The 18,978-nt window shown below is 36.9% G+C and overlaps 1 protein-coding gene across 3 annotated transcripts in view; it reads left to right on the forward strand.

The window, feature by feature from the left end:
* ZFX (zinc finger protein X-linked) overlaps window positions 1-18,978 on the forward strand; it is a 61,251-nt gene that overhangs the window by 20,498 nt on the left and 21,775 nt on the right. For 2 of the 3 annotated variants that reach the window (XM_036912798.2, XM_036912800.2), the window contains exons 2-3: window positions 8,862-8,950; window positions 11,688-12,257. In XM_036912798.2, the coding sequence (XP_036768693.1) occupies window positions 8,890-8,950; window positions 11,688-12,257 (631 nt within the window). In that variant the 5' untranslated portion in view covers window positions 8,862-8,889. Of the gene's footprint in view, window positions 1-8,861; window positions 8,951-10,043; window positions 10,099-11,687; window positions 12,258-18,978 lie in introns of all 3 variants that reach the window. The other variant, XM_036912799.2, reaches the window with a different exon arrangement.

The raw sequence follows: 18,978 nt of genomic DNA on the forward strand, positions 1-18,978 counted from the left end.
ACTTAGTAATTGGGGTGAACATACTAATGTATAGTCTGATTATCAAATGCCCTCAAAATACTTCTGGGACCTCACTCTCACCTCTAGCTCAATAAAATATTCCCTTCCCAGTTGAAGGAGTCATGATCCTGAAAATGCTGTGAAGAATTCACAACAGAAAAACATAGTTTTAAGGGAAATAATGGGTAGAGGGAAACTTAGGAAATTCACAAAAATTTTGTTCTTTTAAAATAAAGCAATAAAATTACCATACCAATTTAATAGGTATTAGCAATGGCATTTTACCTATCTTAGAGACAATGACTATAATGTACTTCCATTTTTTATCCCTTGATGCCTACCTAGTCACCATGATCTCCCTCTCCATCAAGTTAACAGGGTGCTTATATTTTGCTTTTCTTTTGCAGCTAATATGCATCCTAGAATCACTTTTTTGCTTTTGGTCTCCCAAAAACTCAATGCCTTTTAATATTATAACTTAACTTTGTTCCTCTCCCCAAATCACACTAAGAGAACCAAATTGCATTATACATGGTAGATGAATTGGTCAAGCTGCAGGAAAGGCAAACAAAAGTAGATGTGTCTAGAATGGGATTTTTCTTGGAGAGAAATTAGAACTAGTGAAAACTTACATCTAAAGCCTAATTAGTATCTTCCCTCGTAAGCTATACAGCTTTCCCAATTTTTCTTTCCCTGGTGTTCAGTATTAGTCATTATTTCCTCAGATATCTAATTTTCAGATCTGGAACTATATTTCTCTTCCCTTACCAATTCAGCCCGTATATTAAATTTGTCTCAAATCCAGCCACTCCTTTAAGTTCAAGTCCTTTTTTTTTTTATTGCTATCACTCCTTAACAAGTTCTGGTCATTTTACATTCAGAACCCAGTGAGCCCTCCAATCAAAAGCCTTGGTCCCTCCTTGAACTCAAGGAATTTTATTCTGTTGTTTCTGTACTTTCTTCCATTTTCTCTGTTCATTCTTATTAAAATTTCTACCATAGGGATGTATGGACAGACCCCTAAATCTAGCCTCAATAAATCTAGCTTTAACTTTTCTCCTGTATTTTCTGTCTTTCTACAACATTCTCAGAACCCCTAAACTTTGTTCTAAGCTAGCTAATTTGATGTTCACTGCATCTACTGGTTTTTTTTATTGAAAAGATATTTTAATTCCAAAATAAAATTAGTTTCTTTTTCACATCAATCTTTCCTTTTTTGGTGGATGTAACATCTACCCAAATATTTCTAAGGATTTAAAGTTTATTCTGTACCCTTTATTAAACTATCTCCTCTGCTATTTCATTATTCACTTGACAGAATATGGTGCCTCTCTTTCAGACTGCTGGTTTTCCTCAAAAGCATAGTTGTTCTAAGTTGCCCATTCATAACTGAAGATGAGGACCTAGACCAGAGTTACATTTTGATAGCTGAGTTGTATTTCCTCAGGCCAACAGAGACTCCCTGTTTGCCCAGGAGTGAACCTAAATTGTGACCACAGGAGTCCTATCAAGAATGAGTCTTTGGGAGAGAAAGGAACCAGTTGTTTAACCAGTCAGGCATGCTTTTAATCGTGGGATAAGTATCCCATCTTCCAGGTACTGGGGATCCAGTACCCTTCAGGATAGCTACAGGCTACCTAAAGCACTGCCCCTAACCTTCTCCCCTTAGTACTTGCTTTGAAATTTCCTGTGGTCAAATTTGCAGTTCAAAGAGCTCAATTTCTGGCATTAGCTCAGGAGGAGAAAACCACTAGAGACATCCATATGGATAGGATAGTGGCTTAGTTTTCTGTAACTTTAATTATCTGACTGTGCCCATGGTTTGCTCTTTCTCCTAGGACATTGGGGATAGTGCAGAATGACAAATTTGGGATGGTCCAACTTTCTGAACAGGGCCACAGGTTCACCAAACTCTCTAGGATTTTGCCATTAATTGATTCCCAGTTGCTTTATTCAACCAGAAATTCATCATATTCTGGCCTGCAAGTGTCATACCTCTTATGTTTTCTTTTTTTTCTGTATTTACTTTTGTAATTTCTTCTTCAATGTGATTTCAAAATCAAGGAAAAGTAAATGTGTGTATTTGCCAGTCTATCTTGAATTTGAAGTCATTATGAATTTGTATGTGTCAAATAAAACACCATGGAAGTATATGCAAAAACAAAAACCCATGACAGAAATAGAAAAAAATCAATAACGGAAGATTACAGCTCTTATCAACACATGACAGATCAAATACTCAAAAATAGGAGATGTAGATAATTAATAATATTAATCAAATAACTTTAATTCAAATTCCATTTCCTAACAATAAAGTATTTTCAGACAACTTTGTCCACCTTCTGTGATAAGAAAAGGAAGAGAGAATGCTTGCTGTTGTAAAAGCAAGAGCCCTGTCCTTGCTTGCCCTGTCCTACTTGGAACTTTTGTAACTTTACTCAAAAAATTCAGTGCAAAGTTTTTTTTTACAAATTAGTTTTTTCATAAAACCTTTTGAGCCACTCAATAAGTTTAAAGTTTTATTTATTTAAAGTCTAAGAGTTCGAACTTTCAAAATCTATTAAAATTTGGTCCTAAACTGACAAGACTATTAAAGCTGATTAAGCTGCCAAAATACCTCTGAAGTTAGTTGCACTGATGTGCTATGAACACTAAGTAGTACACTTTTTTTAAAATTTTTTTATTTTGATGTCCTTAGTGTACAGTTACTTGAACATTATGGTTTCTAGACTCCCCCCATTATCAAATCCCCCCCACATACCCCATTACAGTCACTGTCCATCAGTGTAGTAAGATGCTATAGAATCACTACTTGTCTTCTCTGTATATACTGCCTTTCCCATGTCCCCCCACCCCCCTACATTATGTGTGCTAGTCGTAATGCCCCATTTTCCCCCTTATCTCCCCACCCACCCACCCTCCCCAGTCCCTTTCCCTTTGGTTACTGTTAGTCCTTTCTTGGATTCTGTGAGTCTGCTGGCATTAGCTCAGGAGGAGAAAACCACTAGGGACATCCATATGGATAGGATAGTGGCTTAGTTTTCTGTAACTTTAATTATCTGACTGTGCCCATGGTTTGCTTCCTTCAGTTTTTGCTTTGTTGTTATACTCCACAGGTAAGTGAAATCATTTGATACTTGTCTTTCTCTGCCCGGCTTCTTTCACTGAGCATAATACCCTCTAGCTCCATCCATGCTGTTGCAAATGGTAGGATTTGTTTTCTTCTTATGGCTGAATAATATTCCGTTGTGTATATTTACCACGTTTTCTTTATCCAGTCATCTCCTGATGGATACTTCGGTTGCTTCCATTTCTTGGCTATTGTAAATACTGCTGCGATAAACATAGGGGTGCATATGTCTTTTTCAAACTGGGCTGCTGCATTCTTAGGGTAGATTCCTAGGAGTGGAATTCCTGGGTTATATGGTATTTCTATTTTTAGTTTTTTGAGGAACCTCCATACTTTTTTCCACAATGGTTGAACTAGTTTACATTCCCACCAGCAGTGTAGGAGGGAGTAGTACACTTTTGAAATGCTTTTGTCTTTAAGACTGTGGCTTGATGTTAAAAAATGCATATACTTTCTGACTAGTTTTTGGTATATAGTGTAGTAAAGCCTCCTTAATGAAATATTACTATTTAATACATCCAATAATCTATCAATCCATGTTCATTATGTAAAATTTTTCTGCAGTGGTGTGGGGGAAATGGGCAAAATAAGGGGAGTAAAAGGTACAAATTTCCAGTTATAAAATAAATAAGACACAGGGATACAATGTACAGGATAGGGAACATAGTCAATAGTATGTAACAACTTTGTACAGTGACAGGTGGCAGCTAGATTTACCATAGGGATCACTTCCTAATGTGAGTAAATGTTGAATCATTATGTTATGCACCTGAAACTAATATAACAGTGTGTGTCATTTACATGTCAATAAAAAATAAAAACCAAACAATGAAAAAAATTCCACTGTGTCTATAATGTATAAGAACTCATTTATTTGGATCACTCTTTGGTTTGGCTGTGAAAATTTTAAAAAATAGTTTACTAGCTTCTGTTGAGATTTTAAACAATTCCTATTCATATGTTTCCTCTAATGAAGTATTCTGCCTTTAGCTGCAGGTGTACTGGAGTGGTAGGTGTGAAACACCTGATGTAATCGGAGGATGAAAACTGTTTTGACATAACATTAAGTGGAGATGAATTTAGACTACATTGCACACAGAATACTTAAACTAAATAAGACTCTCAGGGGAAAACTTTTTAAAAGGTTAATTTCTGTCAAATACAGTACATGATAAAGAAAGGCTTGTATTATCAAAACTGTTTTGTTATACTTTTCCTTTTTCTTGCACCTGTCATCTTTCCCAATATTGGGCATTTTAAAAATTCATCTTTGAACTGGTCATAACCATAATTGTTAATTAGTAAATGCTTTTCTTATTGAACTCCTTAATGAGCGAATGTCTCCTTGTATTAGAAAATCTTTCTGATAAGCATTAGAAATTTTTTTAAATTAAAGCATTCTCACTTTCATGTAACTTTATTCAAGCTAATAAATCCTTTCCTTTGTTTTCTAACTAGTTGTAAAAATCATGTATTGCAGCTTTACAGTTTTTAAACTATTTTAAATATTCTTAAAGTATGAAACTTCTTAAAATTACTGTCTTGCCAAATCAACATGGTAACTTGACTAATACCCTTCTCTTTCCTCCTCCATGAACATACGCTTCCTATTACAGTTTTTCCTCCATTCATTACTCCGGGTCTGTGAGGTTCTGTAAACTCAATCCTGACACTCTTCTCTGTACATCTTAAACACTGGCAAGAATATTAGGCCTTTCAACAGCTATAACAAATTTTTTAAATTAACAGTTGCAGAATTATGGAACATACTTACATTGATTTTTTGCTAATGGAATTAGCAGTGTGTTTTGTACCTATATTAAATCCTTTAATTAAAAAACAGAACAGGCTGGACAATGCAGGGGCTGGTTCACTGTATACCTGCTTTTTACATGACCAACAGTGGTCATGCTCCATTGAATATCAGCTCCAAATTGAATATCAGCAGCATTAATTCTATATTCATTCCCTGGAGCAAAGGTAGGAAGCCAGATAATTTATACCAAAGGGGAAAAAACAACAAAAACCAGCTAACCTGGCTTTATTCAGAGGTCTGGGGAGATAGTAAACTACTACTAGATAATCATTTAAAAGAGGGAGGGTAAAAGCTGAAAGCTTTTCCTCTAAGATCGGGAACAAGACAAGGATGCCCAGTCTCCACACTTTTTCAACACAGTTCTGGAGGTCCTAGCCTCAGCAATCAGACAACACAAAGAAATAAACGGCATCCAGATTGGCAAGGAAGAAGTTAAACTGTCCCTGTTTGCAGATGACATGACATTGTGCACGAAAAACCCTAAAGATTAAACTCCAAAACTACTAGAACTAATATCTGAATTTAGCAACATTGCAGGATACAAAATTAATATACAGAAATCTGTCGCATTCCTATACACTGATGAACTAGCAGAAAGAGAAATCAGGAAAACAGTTCCATTCACAATTGCATCAAAAAGAATAAAATACCTACAAATAAACCTAACCAAGGAAGTGAAAGACCTATACTCTGAAAACTACAAGACACTCATGAGAGAAATTAAGAAGATACCAGTAAATGGAAACACATCCCGTGCTCATGGATAGGAAGAATTAATATTGTCAAAATGGCCATCCTGCCTAAAGCAATCTACAGATTCAGTGCAATCCCTATCAAAATACCCACAGCTTTCTTCAACGAACTAGAGCAAATAGTTCTAAAATTCATATGGAACCACCAAAGACCCCAAATAGCCAAAGCAATCCTGAGAAGGAAGAATAAAACCATGTGTGTTACACTTCCTGACTTCAAGCTCTACTACAAAGCCACAGTAATCATGACAATTTGGTACTGGCACAAGAACAGACCCATAGACTAATGGACAGAAAAGAGAGCCCAGATAGGAACCCAAGCATATATGGTCAATTAATATATGATAAAGGAGCCATGATTATAGGAGATGATAGAGGAACAATGGGGAAATGACAGCCTCTTCAACTGCTGGTGTTGCCAAAACTGGACAGCTACATGCAAGAGAATGAAACTGGACTATTGTCTATCCCCATACACAAAAGTAAACTTCGAAATGGATCAAAGACATGAATGTAAGTCATGAAACCATAAAACTCTTAGAAGAAAACAGGCAAAAATCTCTTGAATATAAACATGAGCAACATTTTCCTCAACGCATACCTCGGGCAGTGGAAACAAAATAAAAAATGAACAAATGGGAGTGTATCAAGCTAAAAAGCTTCTGTACAGCAAAGGACACCATCAGCAGAACAAAAGGCATCCTCCCGTATGGGAGAATATATTTGTAAATGACATCTCCGACAAGGGGTTAACATCCAAAATATATAAAGAACTTACACGCTTCAACACCCAAAAAGCAAATAACCCTATTAAAAAATGGGCAGAGGATATGAAGAGACACTTATCCAAAGAAGAAATTCAGGTGGCCAACAGACAAACATGAAAAGATGCTCCACATTGCTAATTATCAGGGAAATGCAAATTAAAACCACGATGAGTTATCACCTTACAGCAGTTAGGATGACCAATGTAGAAAAGACTAGGAACAAATGCTGGTGGGGATGCAGAGAAAGGGAAACCCTCCTTTACTGCTGGTGGGAATGTAAACTAGTTCAACCATTGTGGAAAGCAATATGAAGATTCCTCAAAAAACTAAAAATAGAAATACTGTTTGATCAGGGAGGGAGGGCGAAGGGGATTGTGGGGTATCATGATTGGTACACATGGTGTGTGTGGGGTCATGGGGAAGACAGTGTAGCTCAGAGAAGACAAGTAGTGACTCTGGCTTCTTACTATACTGATGGACAGTAACCGAAGTGGGGTATGGGGGGGACTTGATAATAAGGGTGAATGTAATAACCACATTGTTTTTCTTGTGAAACCTTCATAAGAGTATATCAATGATACCTTAATAAAAATAAAGTTAACATTGATTAACTGAGTTCCTCATGGATATTTTTTTAAGGAATATATATATATATATAAGTTCTGTATCTAAAGACGACATAGATAATTTATAGCAAACAAGGATAGAGAAAGAGGAAAAAGGGTAAAGTGCTATAGAAATTCAGAGGAGGGAGAGATTATTGTCAGCTTTTTCATTTTTTGTGGGGAAGGGGATCTGGGGGAAAGGCCCAAGCAGAGATGACAGGGAAAAGGTGTTCCAGGTAAAAGAAACTCTGAGCCAAAGATAGAGTTGGGGTCTTATGAGGACATTGGGCATTTTGGTTTGGCTGAAGTATGTGCATGTGATGGTGGGAGGGCTTGAAGGAAAGTTAGGGGAGATGATGATGGAAGTTCAGGGCCAGAACTTAGATGGCAGGAGTTTGAACTTTATTTGGAGGCAGCAGAGAACCATTAAACACTTTTGAACAGAGGAATGACATCACCTAGCTGATCGATGCTTTAGAAAAATGACTGTTGTTCCTGTGATTTGAAATTTTAATAAGCATGCAGCACTTCCATCATCAGCAAAAAATGATAAAGGTAAAAGAAAAACGAGTTTAATAGTACTGTTTAGATTACATTAGGAAGTGAGAAAGTAGAGATATAAGGAAACCAATGAGGGAGGAGGTTTATGCAATTCTTACAATGTGAGTAAACCACAATCCCTTATGTCGGCCCTTTTGAAATACTGATTAGTATTAAGTAGTGTATTATTTAATTGCTTCCATTCTTTCTGTTGTCAGTTTTGGCTTAAGTAGAAAGGGAGCATTAAGGTCATTGGGGTGTCTTGAAAAAACCCAAGGCAGACAAGGTTCTGTACCCAGCCAGACCTTAGAAAGGTCTAGAACCGGGAGCTAAAAACCTATTGGTAAGCCTCCCCTTCCTGCTCTCTCTACTCTCTTTTTGGCATTCACTAAATTCTTTTCATTTTTTATTTGTTGCCTTAGCCTAAGCTTAAGTTGGGAAAAGGCCTTCCTTAGCTCCTATGTTCCAGCTACCAGGTGAGAAAGAGACAGAGACAGAACACAGACAAACAGACCAACTCTTGCTCATGGTTTCAAGTTCTCAGGGATAGGACTTTGATTTTATTGGCTCAAAGATGAACTTATTTTTATCACTGCTAGTGCCAAGCAGCTATGGCCAGGAGAGTATACATATGCTGGGGGAATTTACTTCTTTAGATTGGACAGTTAGTTAAGAGAGGTCATTGTAAATTAGCCAGAAATCTCAAAGGGTGTTTACTACAATTATGCACTTTGAATTTTTGCTGTTGTTTAATGTATTCGTTGAAAGATAGCAAACTACACTAAACCTAGAGACTACAAAAACTGTGCAGAAATTTCCTCCCAATAAGCTACAGAGTGTGTTAAAGTTGAACCTTAATAAAACCAGTTACCCTTGAGGGTGTAGAGACCAAGAGGCGACAAGTGCTGGCAATGTTCTTTATCTTGATATCTGGATGGTGTAGTGACTACTCAGGTTCGGGTTTATGCATGTGTCAAAATTCACCAAGATGTGTGCACTTGATATATGTAAACAGTCTCTCAATTAAACAAAAAGTCTAGGCAAAGCTGACTTGTTTCACTTACCTGCCTTGCCTTGTCATATAGCTGGAAATCAGTTATGTTCCCTTTTATTTTAGATAGGTATGATTTTGGTAGATGTTCATCTGTCACCTAATTTTTGAGTATCTCAGAAATGTAAATATCATGATGACATTTTGCATGCATGATATAAAAAAAGTAATACTTGGTGTACTTCTTCCCCCAAATTTAGGTGCCCTGACTGATGAGAATTAAAGGCCATGGATGAAGATGGACTTGAATTGCAACCACAAGAGCCAAACTCATTTTTTGATGCAACAGGTATAACTACTTTCCAGCTCCCAAATTTGGAGTTGTTTGTCTGTCTAATGGGCAAATTGCTAGACTCTCACACTAGATACTTAGGTATCTTGTTATTCTGTCAAGCCTACAAATGTTGACGTGAGCACATTATTATTCTCCTTCTTAAAAATTTGGCTCCTTCACAGCCAGCTCTCATTCTTGTGAGTAACAGCAGTCATATCCAAACTTTAATGTTACCTTCAGTTATTCTTATCTCGCCCACCAGTCAGAGTACTCTTTGTAAAATAACATGTGGATCATGTCCTTTCCTCATTTTTCATTACCCAGCAGGTAAAGTATAAACCTAATGCCCTCCACATTCAGACCCCATCCTACTTTTACAACTTTGTCTCTCACAAGTTGACAAAAGGAGTCATTTGCTTTAGGAAGATAGAGTCTTGTCTCACTCCCCAAACTGTACAAAGAAAATTAAATTCATAAAGTTCTAAAATAGGAAAAAAGTATTCACAATTTCAGATTACCCATGGTTCCAATCATATAACATCATAGAGTGATTGCACTGTGTTTTATAATGTAAATGGTTTTATATCATGTTATTTAGCTACCCTTATAAAGAAAATGTTAATGAGTTTTCCATTGGACTTGAAATGATCACATTGCACTATATTAAAGAAATAGCAATTAACTTTATCAGGAAATAAAACATCAGTGATTTTCCATTTTAATATTTCTTTAATCTCTGTATCCAGTGGGGTCTGTGTATTTTTCTTAACTTGGAATAATCTTGTGACTCATGTTTGGTAATTTAGTTTGATAATGAGAAATGCAAAGGTGTAATTCTTTCATTAAAACATAAAGTGTAAAAAAAAAAAAAACATAAAGTGTAATTAATACGCTTGAAAGAGAGACTAAGCTCTTTGGAGAAAAATGCACAGTATTTACTAGTTTAATCTTTCCACGAGCAAGCCTGTGCTAAGTGATAGATTGAAGGGCTGTTGCATATTATCCCTGATTGTTAACACTTATGGTGTTTGTTTATCTTTGAGCAAGTCACTTAATCTGCCAGAGCCTCCATTTTCATATGTCCTAATGATGAAACCTCTCATTACAGTTTTTGAGAACACTTCCCATACATTCCCATTTGATCATCACAACAGTCTTGTGAGGTATGCGTGGCAGATACTACTGTCCTCATTTTACTGATGAGGAAACCGAAACTCAGAGGTTAAATGACTTGCCCAAGGTCACAAAACGAATAAGTGTCCAAACCCTACTTTCTGATTTAGATTTTGTAACCAGTGCTCTTGCCACTAAATTCTTTCAGCTTCATGTCTGCAAAATAGAGATTACAGTGATCTATTGCTTGATGTTAATATTGAGAATATTGAAAACAAATGAGTAAAGAGCATTTTGTAGAAGTTCAAAGAAATTAAAGCAAATATACTCTTTTTATTATTTCTAGTTAAAATGGATAAAACCTGGCTTTAAGAGATCCTATATTTTTGAAGGTTCTTTGGCCCTTATTGGTCATTTGTGTTTGTTAAACAAAGCCATGTGTCTCTCTGAGGGCCTGGCCAGTGACATGCAATCATGGGAGTTAGGCAGCTGCTTGGACTCAGCCGATTCTGAGTCACATCCAGAAGCACTAATGAACTGTTTTTTAGGTAAAACTTTGATAAAACCTCGTTTGCTTTTCTCTGAATTAGGAGCCAAGATACTAGATGTGTTTTATGTTATGTTATGTTTTTGGCAGAGATACCTGATTTTGGTTTCCATTTGTGGCATTCATTCAAAGTAATATTTACTGAGCACTATAATCTGTGCAAAATGTGTGATCTTGGTGAAGTCATTTAATCTCACTGGGCTTCATTTGATTCCACCTTCTACCTTCATTCCTTAACTGCAGAGTAGACAAGAGTATGGTTTCTTATATTCTGAGGAACTGCCTGGGGGACTGGGATGTAAGGGGACTGGAGGAGGCTGGATGGAGGCAGAGTATCCAGGTCAAGGTGGTGGCAGGCCCTGTTCCAACTAACCTCACCACCCTCTGTCACTCCAGAACAGGTGTACTTTATTCATCTCATCTGTCCACAGAGGCTCCTTAGCTGATTGTCTTTCCTGCTTAACTGTGGCCTTCTAGTATCTTTCATTTATTCCCCAATCCTTTAATATCCTAGAATTCAGGGGATAATTTCTAAATTTCTGTACTCATAAATGAAGGATGTTAGTGGGATGTTGTACCAGAACAAAGGGGGGGAAAATGAAAAAAAATGGAAGGGAAGTAGAAGAAATACATATGGGAGAGATGGAAAGAAGAAAAAATATGAGGTGAGAGGAGATGGAGGAAGAAGGAAAAGAAATGAAAAACACAAACAATGAAGGAAAGTAGTATATTTGCCACCTGAAGTTGCATTACTTATTTTTATGAGCATCCCTTGAGTACCTGTGGATATGGTTTAAGTTTAGTGAGCCTAGAATTTTACTTTTCATGAGTATTTTTCTTTTGTGACTTCCTCAGTTGCCTTTTTTTATATTTCCTTATCTATTAATTGATTTGGGATGAGTATAAAAGTTCTTATATTAATTATTTCTGATAGGATTCTAAAATAGATTCCTTTATTTCTTTAATCTATTTTAATGGTTAAGAAAACTGAGGACCTAGTCTGTTTTACTATTAGAAATTAAATGACATTTGCATTAATTGAGGTAGTCATTCATGCCTACCTAAAATTTGTGATTTTAATTTTTTTTTAAGGAGCTGATGCTACACACATGGATGGTGATGAAATTGTTGTGGAAGTACAAGAAACTGTTTTTGTTTCAGATGTTGTGGATTCAGACATAACTGTGCATAACTTTGTTCCTGATGACCCAGACTCAGTTGTAATCCAAGATGTTATTGAGGATGTTGTTATAGAAGATGTTCAGTGCCCAGATATTATGGAGGAAGCAGATGTGTCTGAAACGGTCATCATTCCTGAGCAAGTGCTGGACTCAGATGTAACTGAAGAGGTTTCTTTAGCACATTGCACAGTCCCAGATGATGTTTTAGCTTCTGAAATTACTTCAGCCTCAATGTCTATGCCTGAACATGTCTTGACGAGTGAATCTATACATGTGTCTGATGTCGGACATGTTGAGCATGTGGTTCATGATAGTGTAGTAGAAGCAGAAATTGTCACCGATCCTCTGACAACTGACGTCATTTCAGAAGAAGTATTGGTAGCAGATTGTGCCTCTGAAGCAGTCATAGATGCCAGTGGGATCCCTGTGGACCAGCAAGATGATGACAAAAGCAACTGCGAGGACTACCTTATGATCTCCTGTAAGTCTTGGGGTACAGTGATTCTCTAAGGTGTTGAAGGCTGTCTTTCCTAATTTAGGTCAGGGGTGAAATTTTTTAGGCTTCTATAAAATTGACACTCATAGACCTGCCTGCATTGTTTCAGTTTGGAACCTATAAGATAAATTAAGAAAAGTGAAATGGTGCAGAATAAAGAGTCATTTATTTATAAGGACACAATAGAAAGATGAGATTTCTTCAGTCTAGAAAGATAAAAATGGAAAGGAATAGAACTGAAGTCTGTGAAACCATGAAGGATGTGATTAAGTTGTTACCAGACTTTACTAGAATTAGCAACCCTTTTGAAACTTAAAAGTTTAACCTGGAAAAAAATGTTTAAACAAACTACTTAGTATTTACTCTATTTCTGTAGTATGTAAAATGTTATTTATATAATAGACAGCATGGAAAAGAGCTCTAGCATAGTATTAAAACATTAATGATTGCAAAACGAATTCAAATATGATGGACTCGTACTTGTAGGTTATTGAAGAAAAGTAAGGTGTTTTAGAACATACCTCTAAATGTTTAACATTTGGGAGAACAGCTGTGTCGTCTTACAGCCTATTTCTTGGTACCACTGTCAGAGATAAAATCCTAAGTTGAGAGACACAGTTCTGACCTAGTATGGAAATTTTTAGGCCTTCAGGAACTAAACTTCAAACAAATGAAGACTCACAGACTATTTGCTTATATAAATTTATAAGACTATTTGCTTTGCTTGAATACCTGTCATCATATAGGACTTTAATATAACATATATTGAAGTCTACCAGCATTTTAGGAAATAACCTTTTGAAAGTTCCAGATTTGGGAAATCAGATAACTGTTTGTATAAAGAGGAATATAATGCCTTCATTCAACATGTTTATTGGGTCCCTATGTGTCAGACATTGTTGTGTAGGTAGTGCAGGTACACTAAATAAATAAATACATAAAACCATTGTCCTTGGAGAGCTTGCAGTCTGTTGTGGGAGAGAAAGGTAAGTTGCACTATTGTGCAGAGGTGTGACTAAATTGCTGTGGAGACAGGATGGAGTTGCTGACCTTTGAACTCAAGGATGAGTTCTAGTTTTATGAGATGAAGGGCATGGGTGGAAGGGGGGGTTCCAGGCAACTGGTAATACTATGTAAAAAAAAAAAAAGGTCTCCGACTTTGCTGGGAATGATGGGAACTTCAGGATGTCCTTCTATATCCTTGTGTACTGCCTGTTTTAATTCTTTGGAATGAATTTCTAGAAATAGAATTGCTGGATCAAAGGGTATCACATTTACACTGACCAACACAGGCTATTATTTTCCTTTTTAGTATTGCCAGTCTGTTGGGGAAAAGTACGATATTTTGTTTCAAGTTTGGATATATTTTAGGAAAATAGTCTTGGCAGTAATGTAGGAATAGGTGAGGGAGCGATTAGTAGCAGAGAGTAGTTGAAATGGTTTGTGTATGAGATAAAGATCCTAAGTACCTTCATAGTAATGGGAACAGAGAGGGGAGGCTGGATTCAAGAGAGGTTGGCAAGTGAAATGGCTGAGATCTCTGACAGATAAAATAGGGTTGGGGATTTGAGGGAGAAAGGGAATTAAAGGAGGATCCTAAGGTTTCTGCCTTGGAAGACTAGGTGCCTGGTCATGCCATTATCTGAGAGGAGGAGTAGATTTGGTGGGGGAAAAATGATTTAGGACCTGTTAAAAGTTTGAGTTGCTTGCTGGGCTTGCTGGAGACAATCTGGTGGATGTTTTTTCTAAACAGTTGGAAATACAAATTTGGTACTTTTGAGAGAGTTAGAGGCTAGAGGAGGAAATTTGGGATAACAATGTATTCATGTGGTGGATAACAGCTTATATTCCATGTGGTGATGGATAGTGGTCCCTGCAGAGTGATTGTAGAATAAAAGTATCAAGTTTGGATTCTTTGGGTGTTTAAGAGTAGGCAGAGGGATAAAAAGAAAACAAATCCTACCATTTGCAACAACATGGATGGAGCTAGAGGGTATTATGCTCAGTGAAATAAGCTGGGCGAGAAAGACAAGTACTAAATTATTTCCCTCGTTTGTGGAGTGTAATAAGGAAGCAAAACTGAAGTAACAAAATAGCAGCAGACTCAGACTCCAAGAAGGGACTAGCGGTTACCAAAGGGACGGGGTTGGGGAGGGTGGGTGGGGAGAGAGAGAGAAGGGGATTAAGGGCATTACAATTAGCACTCACAATATAGGTAGGTCATGGAGAAGGCAGTACAGCACCGAGAAGACAAGTAATGACTATAGCATCTAACTACGCTGATGGGCAGTGATTGCAGTGGGGTGGGGGCAGGACTTGATTATATGGGTGAATGTTGAAACCACAATGTTTGTGTGAAACCGTTATAACATTGTATATCAACGATACCTTAATTTAAAAAAGAAGATATTGAGCCTTCCAATCCATGAAAAAAAAAAAGAAGTAGGCAGAGGGGAAGAGCTCATGAAAATCAGGAGGTTTTGGGAAGAGTAGGAGAAAAACCTTTAGAGAATGTTTTTAACACTGGCATAAAAAGAATTTCTATAAGTGTCAGTCACTGAAGAGAGCACAGGTGTTTTTGTTGGGCAATTAGGAAATGATTGGTATCTTTATTAGAATAGTTTCAATAAAGCAGGGGCCGTCGGACAGGAGATGGCTGTAATGGATTGAGAAGTTGGTGGAAGTGGACTAGAGACACCAGTTTGTATGAATTGCCATTTTGGTCAGTAAAAGGACAGAAGAGGCAAGAATACAACTTTTGATGGTGGGCTGGCTGATGAAAGTGTGTTGAGCATACCTATAGGCTTACAGGTGCAGGGCACAAACAGCTGGACAAGGAAAGACTGAAGGTAAAGGAAGGGCTAACAGATGGAGCAATTCCTGAGAAGAGGGAGGGAGGGAGGGAGGTCCAGGGTAGCACTGGAGGGCTGTTAGATGAGTTCTAGATAGGAAGAGTGAGTCCCTTTCTCTAAGACAGGAAGGCAAGTAAGGGTGAGGCCCCTAAGGAGCATTTTAATGTTGGGAGCTATTTTCTCTGTGCTGCTAATAAGGGCCTGCAGGGATTGGGTAGGAAGCTGAAGAAGGATAGTGTGGAGCATTGAAAAGCCTTAGTCTTAAGGGGATGGATCAGAGCAGGAAGCTAAGAATTTATAAGCTAGATTGCTGAACTTCCTTGAGGGGCCAGCTGAGATTGAGAGTCTTAAGTTTGCACACAAGACAACACTGTTTAGTTTGCAATGCTGTTTTAAAATACCACTGCATGTTTTCTATGGAAAGACCATGCAACCCAAGGGCAAGGCTGCAGAAAGGAGGGAGATGGGCTTCTGGTACGTATGAGGGGAAGGGGATCTGGTGAAATATTTAAAAGAGAAAAAAGTACTCTTTGTTCTATTTGACTTCTCTTCTCCATTTTCTGTTCTTTCTGTCTTCTTAAACTTGTTTGCTAAGGAGTAAAATACATGGCCTTGGTTTGACCTTTAGTTGCACGCTATTTCTTACCTTAATTGCTCTTTTAGGAAACTCAGCCCTCCAAGAAAGTCATCAGACAAGCCAGAAGTTGATTTAGTAACAATTGACATATTGTTCTGGATTCTTACATTGTATTACAGAGTCTACAATTGGAAAATTTTCATTGGAAATCATATTTATGGTCATCTTTCTTTTAGGCCTTGGGCTTTTGCTAATTTATATTAATTTTAATGTTCTGAAAAAGTAAATATGGATGGACACAAACAGCTGTTGTAGTGTATTTTAGTATATTTCATGTACATATATAAAATACATATTTTAATAATACAGTGATAACGTTCCTTTCCTTTTTAAAAATAGAATGTCATATTCAAGCTCAAAGAATACAAAGAACACACATACACACACGTTATCTTATTCCCCTATTCTACTATAATGAAATGGTTGGATTGGTTTTAAATTGGGTTTATGGATGGTGACTTTTGGTAGTATCTTTTGTCTTCTCTCTTGTAAGACACTTTGTTCTCTTTTCCTCCCCTCCACACCAATTTTCCCCTCAAAGTAGTGATCGTGGTAAAAAAATTTAGTTTAGTATTGGCTTTGGAATCAAACCAGTTGAATGACTTGGAATTAATTAGTCCTTCTCTTGTTTTTGCCTCCCAAATAAAGATACTTTTATGCTGCATTTTAACATAAAACCTAAATTGATTTAAAAAATCAAGGGCTTTGTGGTAAGCATATAGAGGAGGTATGGCCTGATTTTATCTGTGACAAAAGGATTCAGAGATGCCATTATTAGCAGTCAAGTTTAATACTTTTTGTAATATGATGAGAGATGGTAGTATCTCTGAATTTCTGTGACATTTAATCACTTAATAGGTCAAAGAAGAACATAAACATATGTTTAAATACTCTTTAAAATTTCACTAAGTCATTGATCTAAGAGCCTAATAGTTTTTATAAGTCTTTAGTGTTTATCCTGGCAGATTGCTTCACTGAACATCTCATTTAAAATGATGAAGTAGCTATCCCCATTTTTTATAGTGTCGTGGTAGTGTTTAAGTCACATAGGCTCTTTGCACAAAGCTGCCTTTGAAGTCAGTATGACCTCTTTATCTAGTGTTTGCAGTCTAGGTGTTATGATTCCTTCTAAATTGATTGTATGCTTCTCGAGGACAGGAACTGTCCACTGCATCTTAGCCACTTATGTATCTCCTCCATCAAACCCTGTGTATAGTAGGGGTGAAATAAAAATATTTGTTGAATAAATGAATATATGAATGCTGTAGCTGCAAGTCTGTGGACATGATGCCTCGTCCGAAGTATTAATAATTAGTAGTACATTTCTTCCCTACCAAAAGCTATTGGCTGTTCCTTGGTTCTGGTCAGGCTAGCTATGGTGGTACTGCTTTATGGCCTTTAGGAGTTTTCTGGGTCTCTGAGAGGGGGAGTGTTTGAGTCATCTACTTGTTACTGAAGTTGTATTTTAGTTCTCTTTTAATCTGAGAGTTGCCAGACTTCCCTAATTCCTTTCCAGTGGTCTTCAGACTCCTGGAGTTTCACCTTGCTGCCAGATTGTCAAGATGCTATTTTGTGAAACAGCAGTTTATGCAGTAGGGAAAGTTGAGAGAATATCTGGTGATGATGATTACAACAGCTGCGGGAAACAAAGTATTCTTGGGGTGCCTCTGATATTAACATAAACAAGATGTGTCAGTCTTTAGATCTTCTTGACGTCCCTCATGTCTTCTAGGCAGAAGTTAGGTATCCCTTTCAAGTCCTAGATTCAACTTAAATGTTCAAATAAACGTTTTTTTGCTAACAGCTTTATACACATGCCATACAGTTCATCCATTTAAAGTGTGCAGTTCAGTAGTTTTTAGTATATTCATAAGCTTGTACAACCATCATCACAATCAATTTTAGAAAATTTTCATTACTCCAAGAAGAAACCCTGTACCCTTTAGCTACCACTCTCATCAAGCATCCCCATTCCCCCCAACCCTAAGCAACACCTGATCTACTTTGTGCCTGGCTGGTTTTGCCAATTATGCACATTCTATATGAATGGAATCCCATAATACATGGTCTTTTGTGACTGGCTTCTTTCACTTAGTATAATGTTTTCAGTGTTCATCCATGTTCTAGCATGTCTCAGAACTATGTTCCTCTTTATTACTAATATTCCACTGTACGGGTATACATTTTAGTCCATTCATCAGTTGATGGCCATTTGGGTTATTTGGGTTGTTTCCATTTCTTACTATTATGACTGTGGTATCAACATTTGTGTACAAGTTTTTGTGGCCATATGTTCTCATTTCTCTTGGGTATATGTATGGGAGTAAAATTTATGGTTCATACGGTAACTCTGTTCAACCTTTTGAGGAACTGCCAGACTGTTTTCCAAAGCAGGTGCACCATTGTACACTCCCACCAACAGTGATGAAGGTTCCAGTTTCCTCACATTCTCTCTAGCACTCATTAATACAGTCTTTTCCATTGTAGCCATCTTAGTAGATACAATGATATCCTATTGTGGTGCTTTAATTTACATTTTTCTCATCTGTAATGATACTGAGCATTTTTTCAATGTGCTTATTGGCCATTTGTATATATTCTTTGGAGAAACACCTATTCAGATCTTTTGCTTATTTTGAAATTGAGTTGAAAAAATCCTTTATATATTCTAGGCACAAGTCCCTTGTAAGATAAATGATTTGCAAACATTTTCTTCCATTCTGTCAGTTGTCTCCACTTTCTTGATAGTATCCTTAGATGCATAAAGTTTTCAGTTTTACTGAAGTCCAACTTACATATATTTTTTTGTTATTGCTTACGCTTTTGATGTCATATTTAAGAAACTTGCCTAATCCAAGATTATGAAGATTAATACCTGTGTTTCCTTCTAAGCGTTTTATAGTTTTCGCTCTTAGCATTTAGGCCTTTAATCCATTTTGAGTTTATTTTTTAAAATAGTGTGAGGTCAGGAGCAAACTTCGTTCTTTGACATGTGGATATTCAGTTGTTCTAGCACCATTGAAAAGACTATTCTTTTGCCATTGACTTCTTGATGCCCTTGTCGAAAATAATTGACTATAAATGTGAGGCATTAATTTCTGGACTCTTAACTGTATTCCATTGATCTGTATGTCTATCCATATACTAGTTCCACAATGTCACGACTGGGTTAGTGAATTTGCAAAATGTACTACCCTAAATATTAAAGTCAAGGCAG

This window comes from Manis pentadactyla, chromosome X (assembly GCF_030020395.1).
Source record: "Manis pentadactyla isolate mManPen7 chromosome X, mManPen7.hap1, whole genome shotgun sequence".
Lineage (NCBI taxonomy): Eukaryota > Metazoa > Chordata > Mammalia > Pholidota > Manidae > Manis > Manis pentadactyla.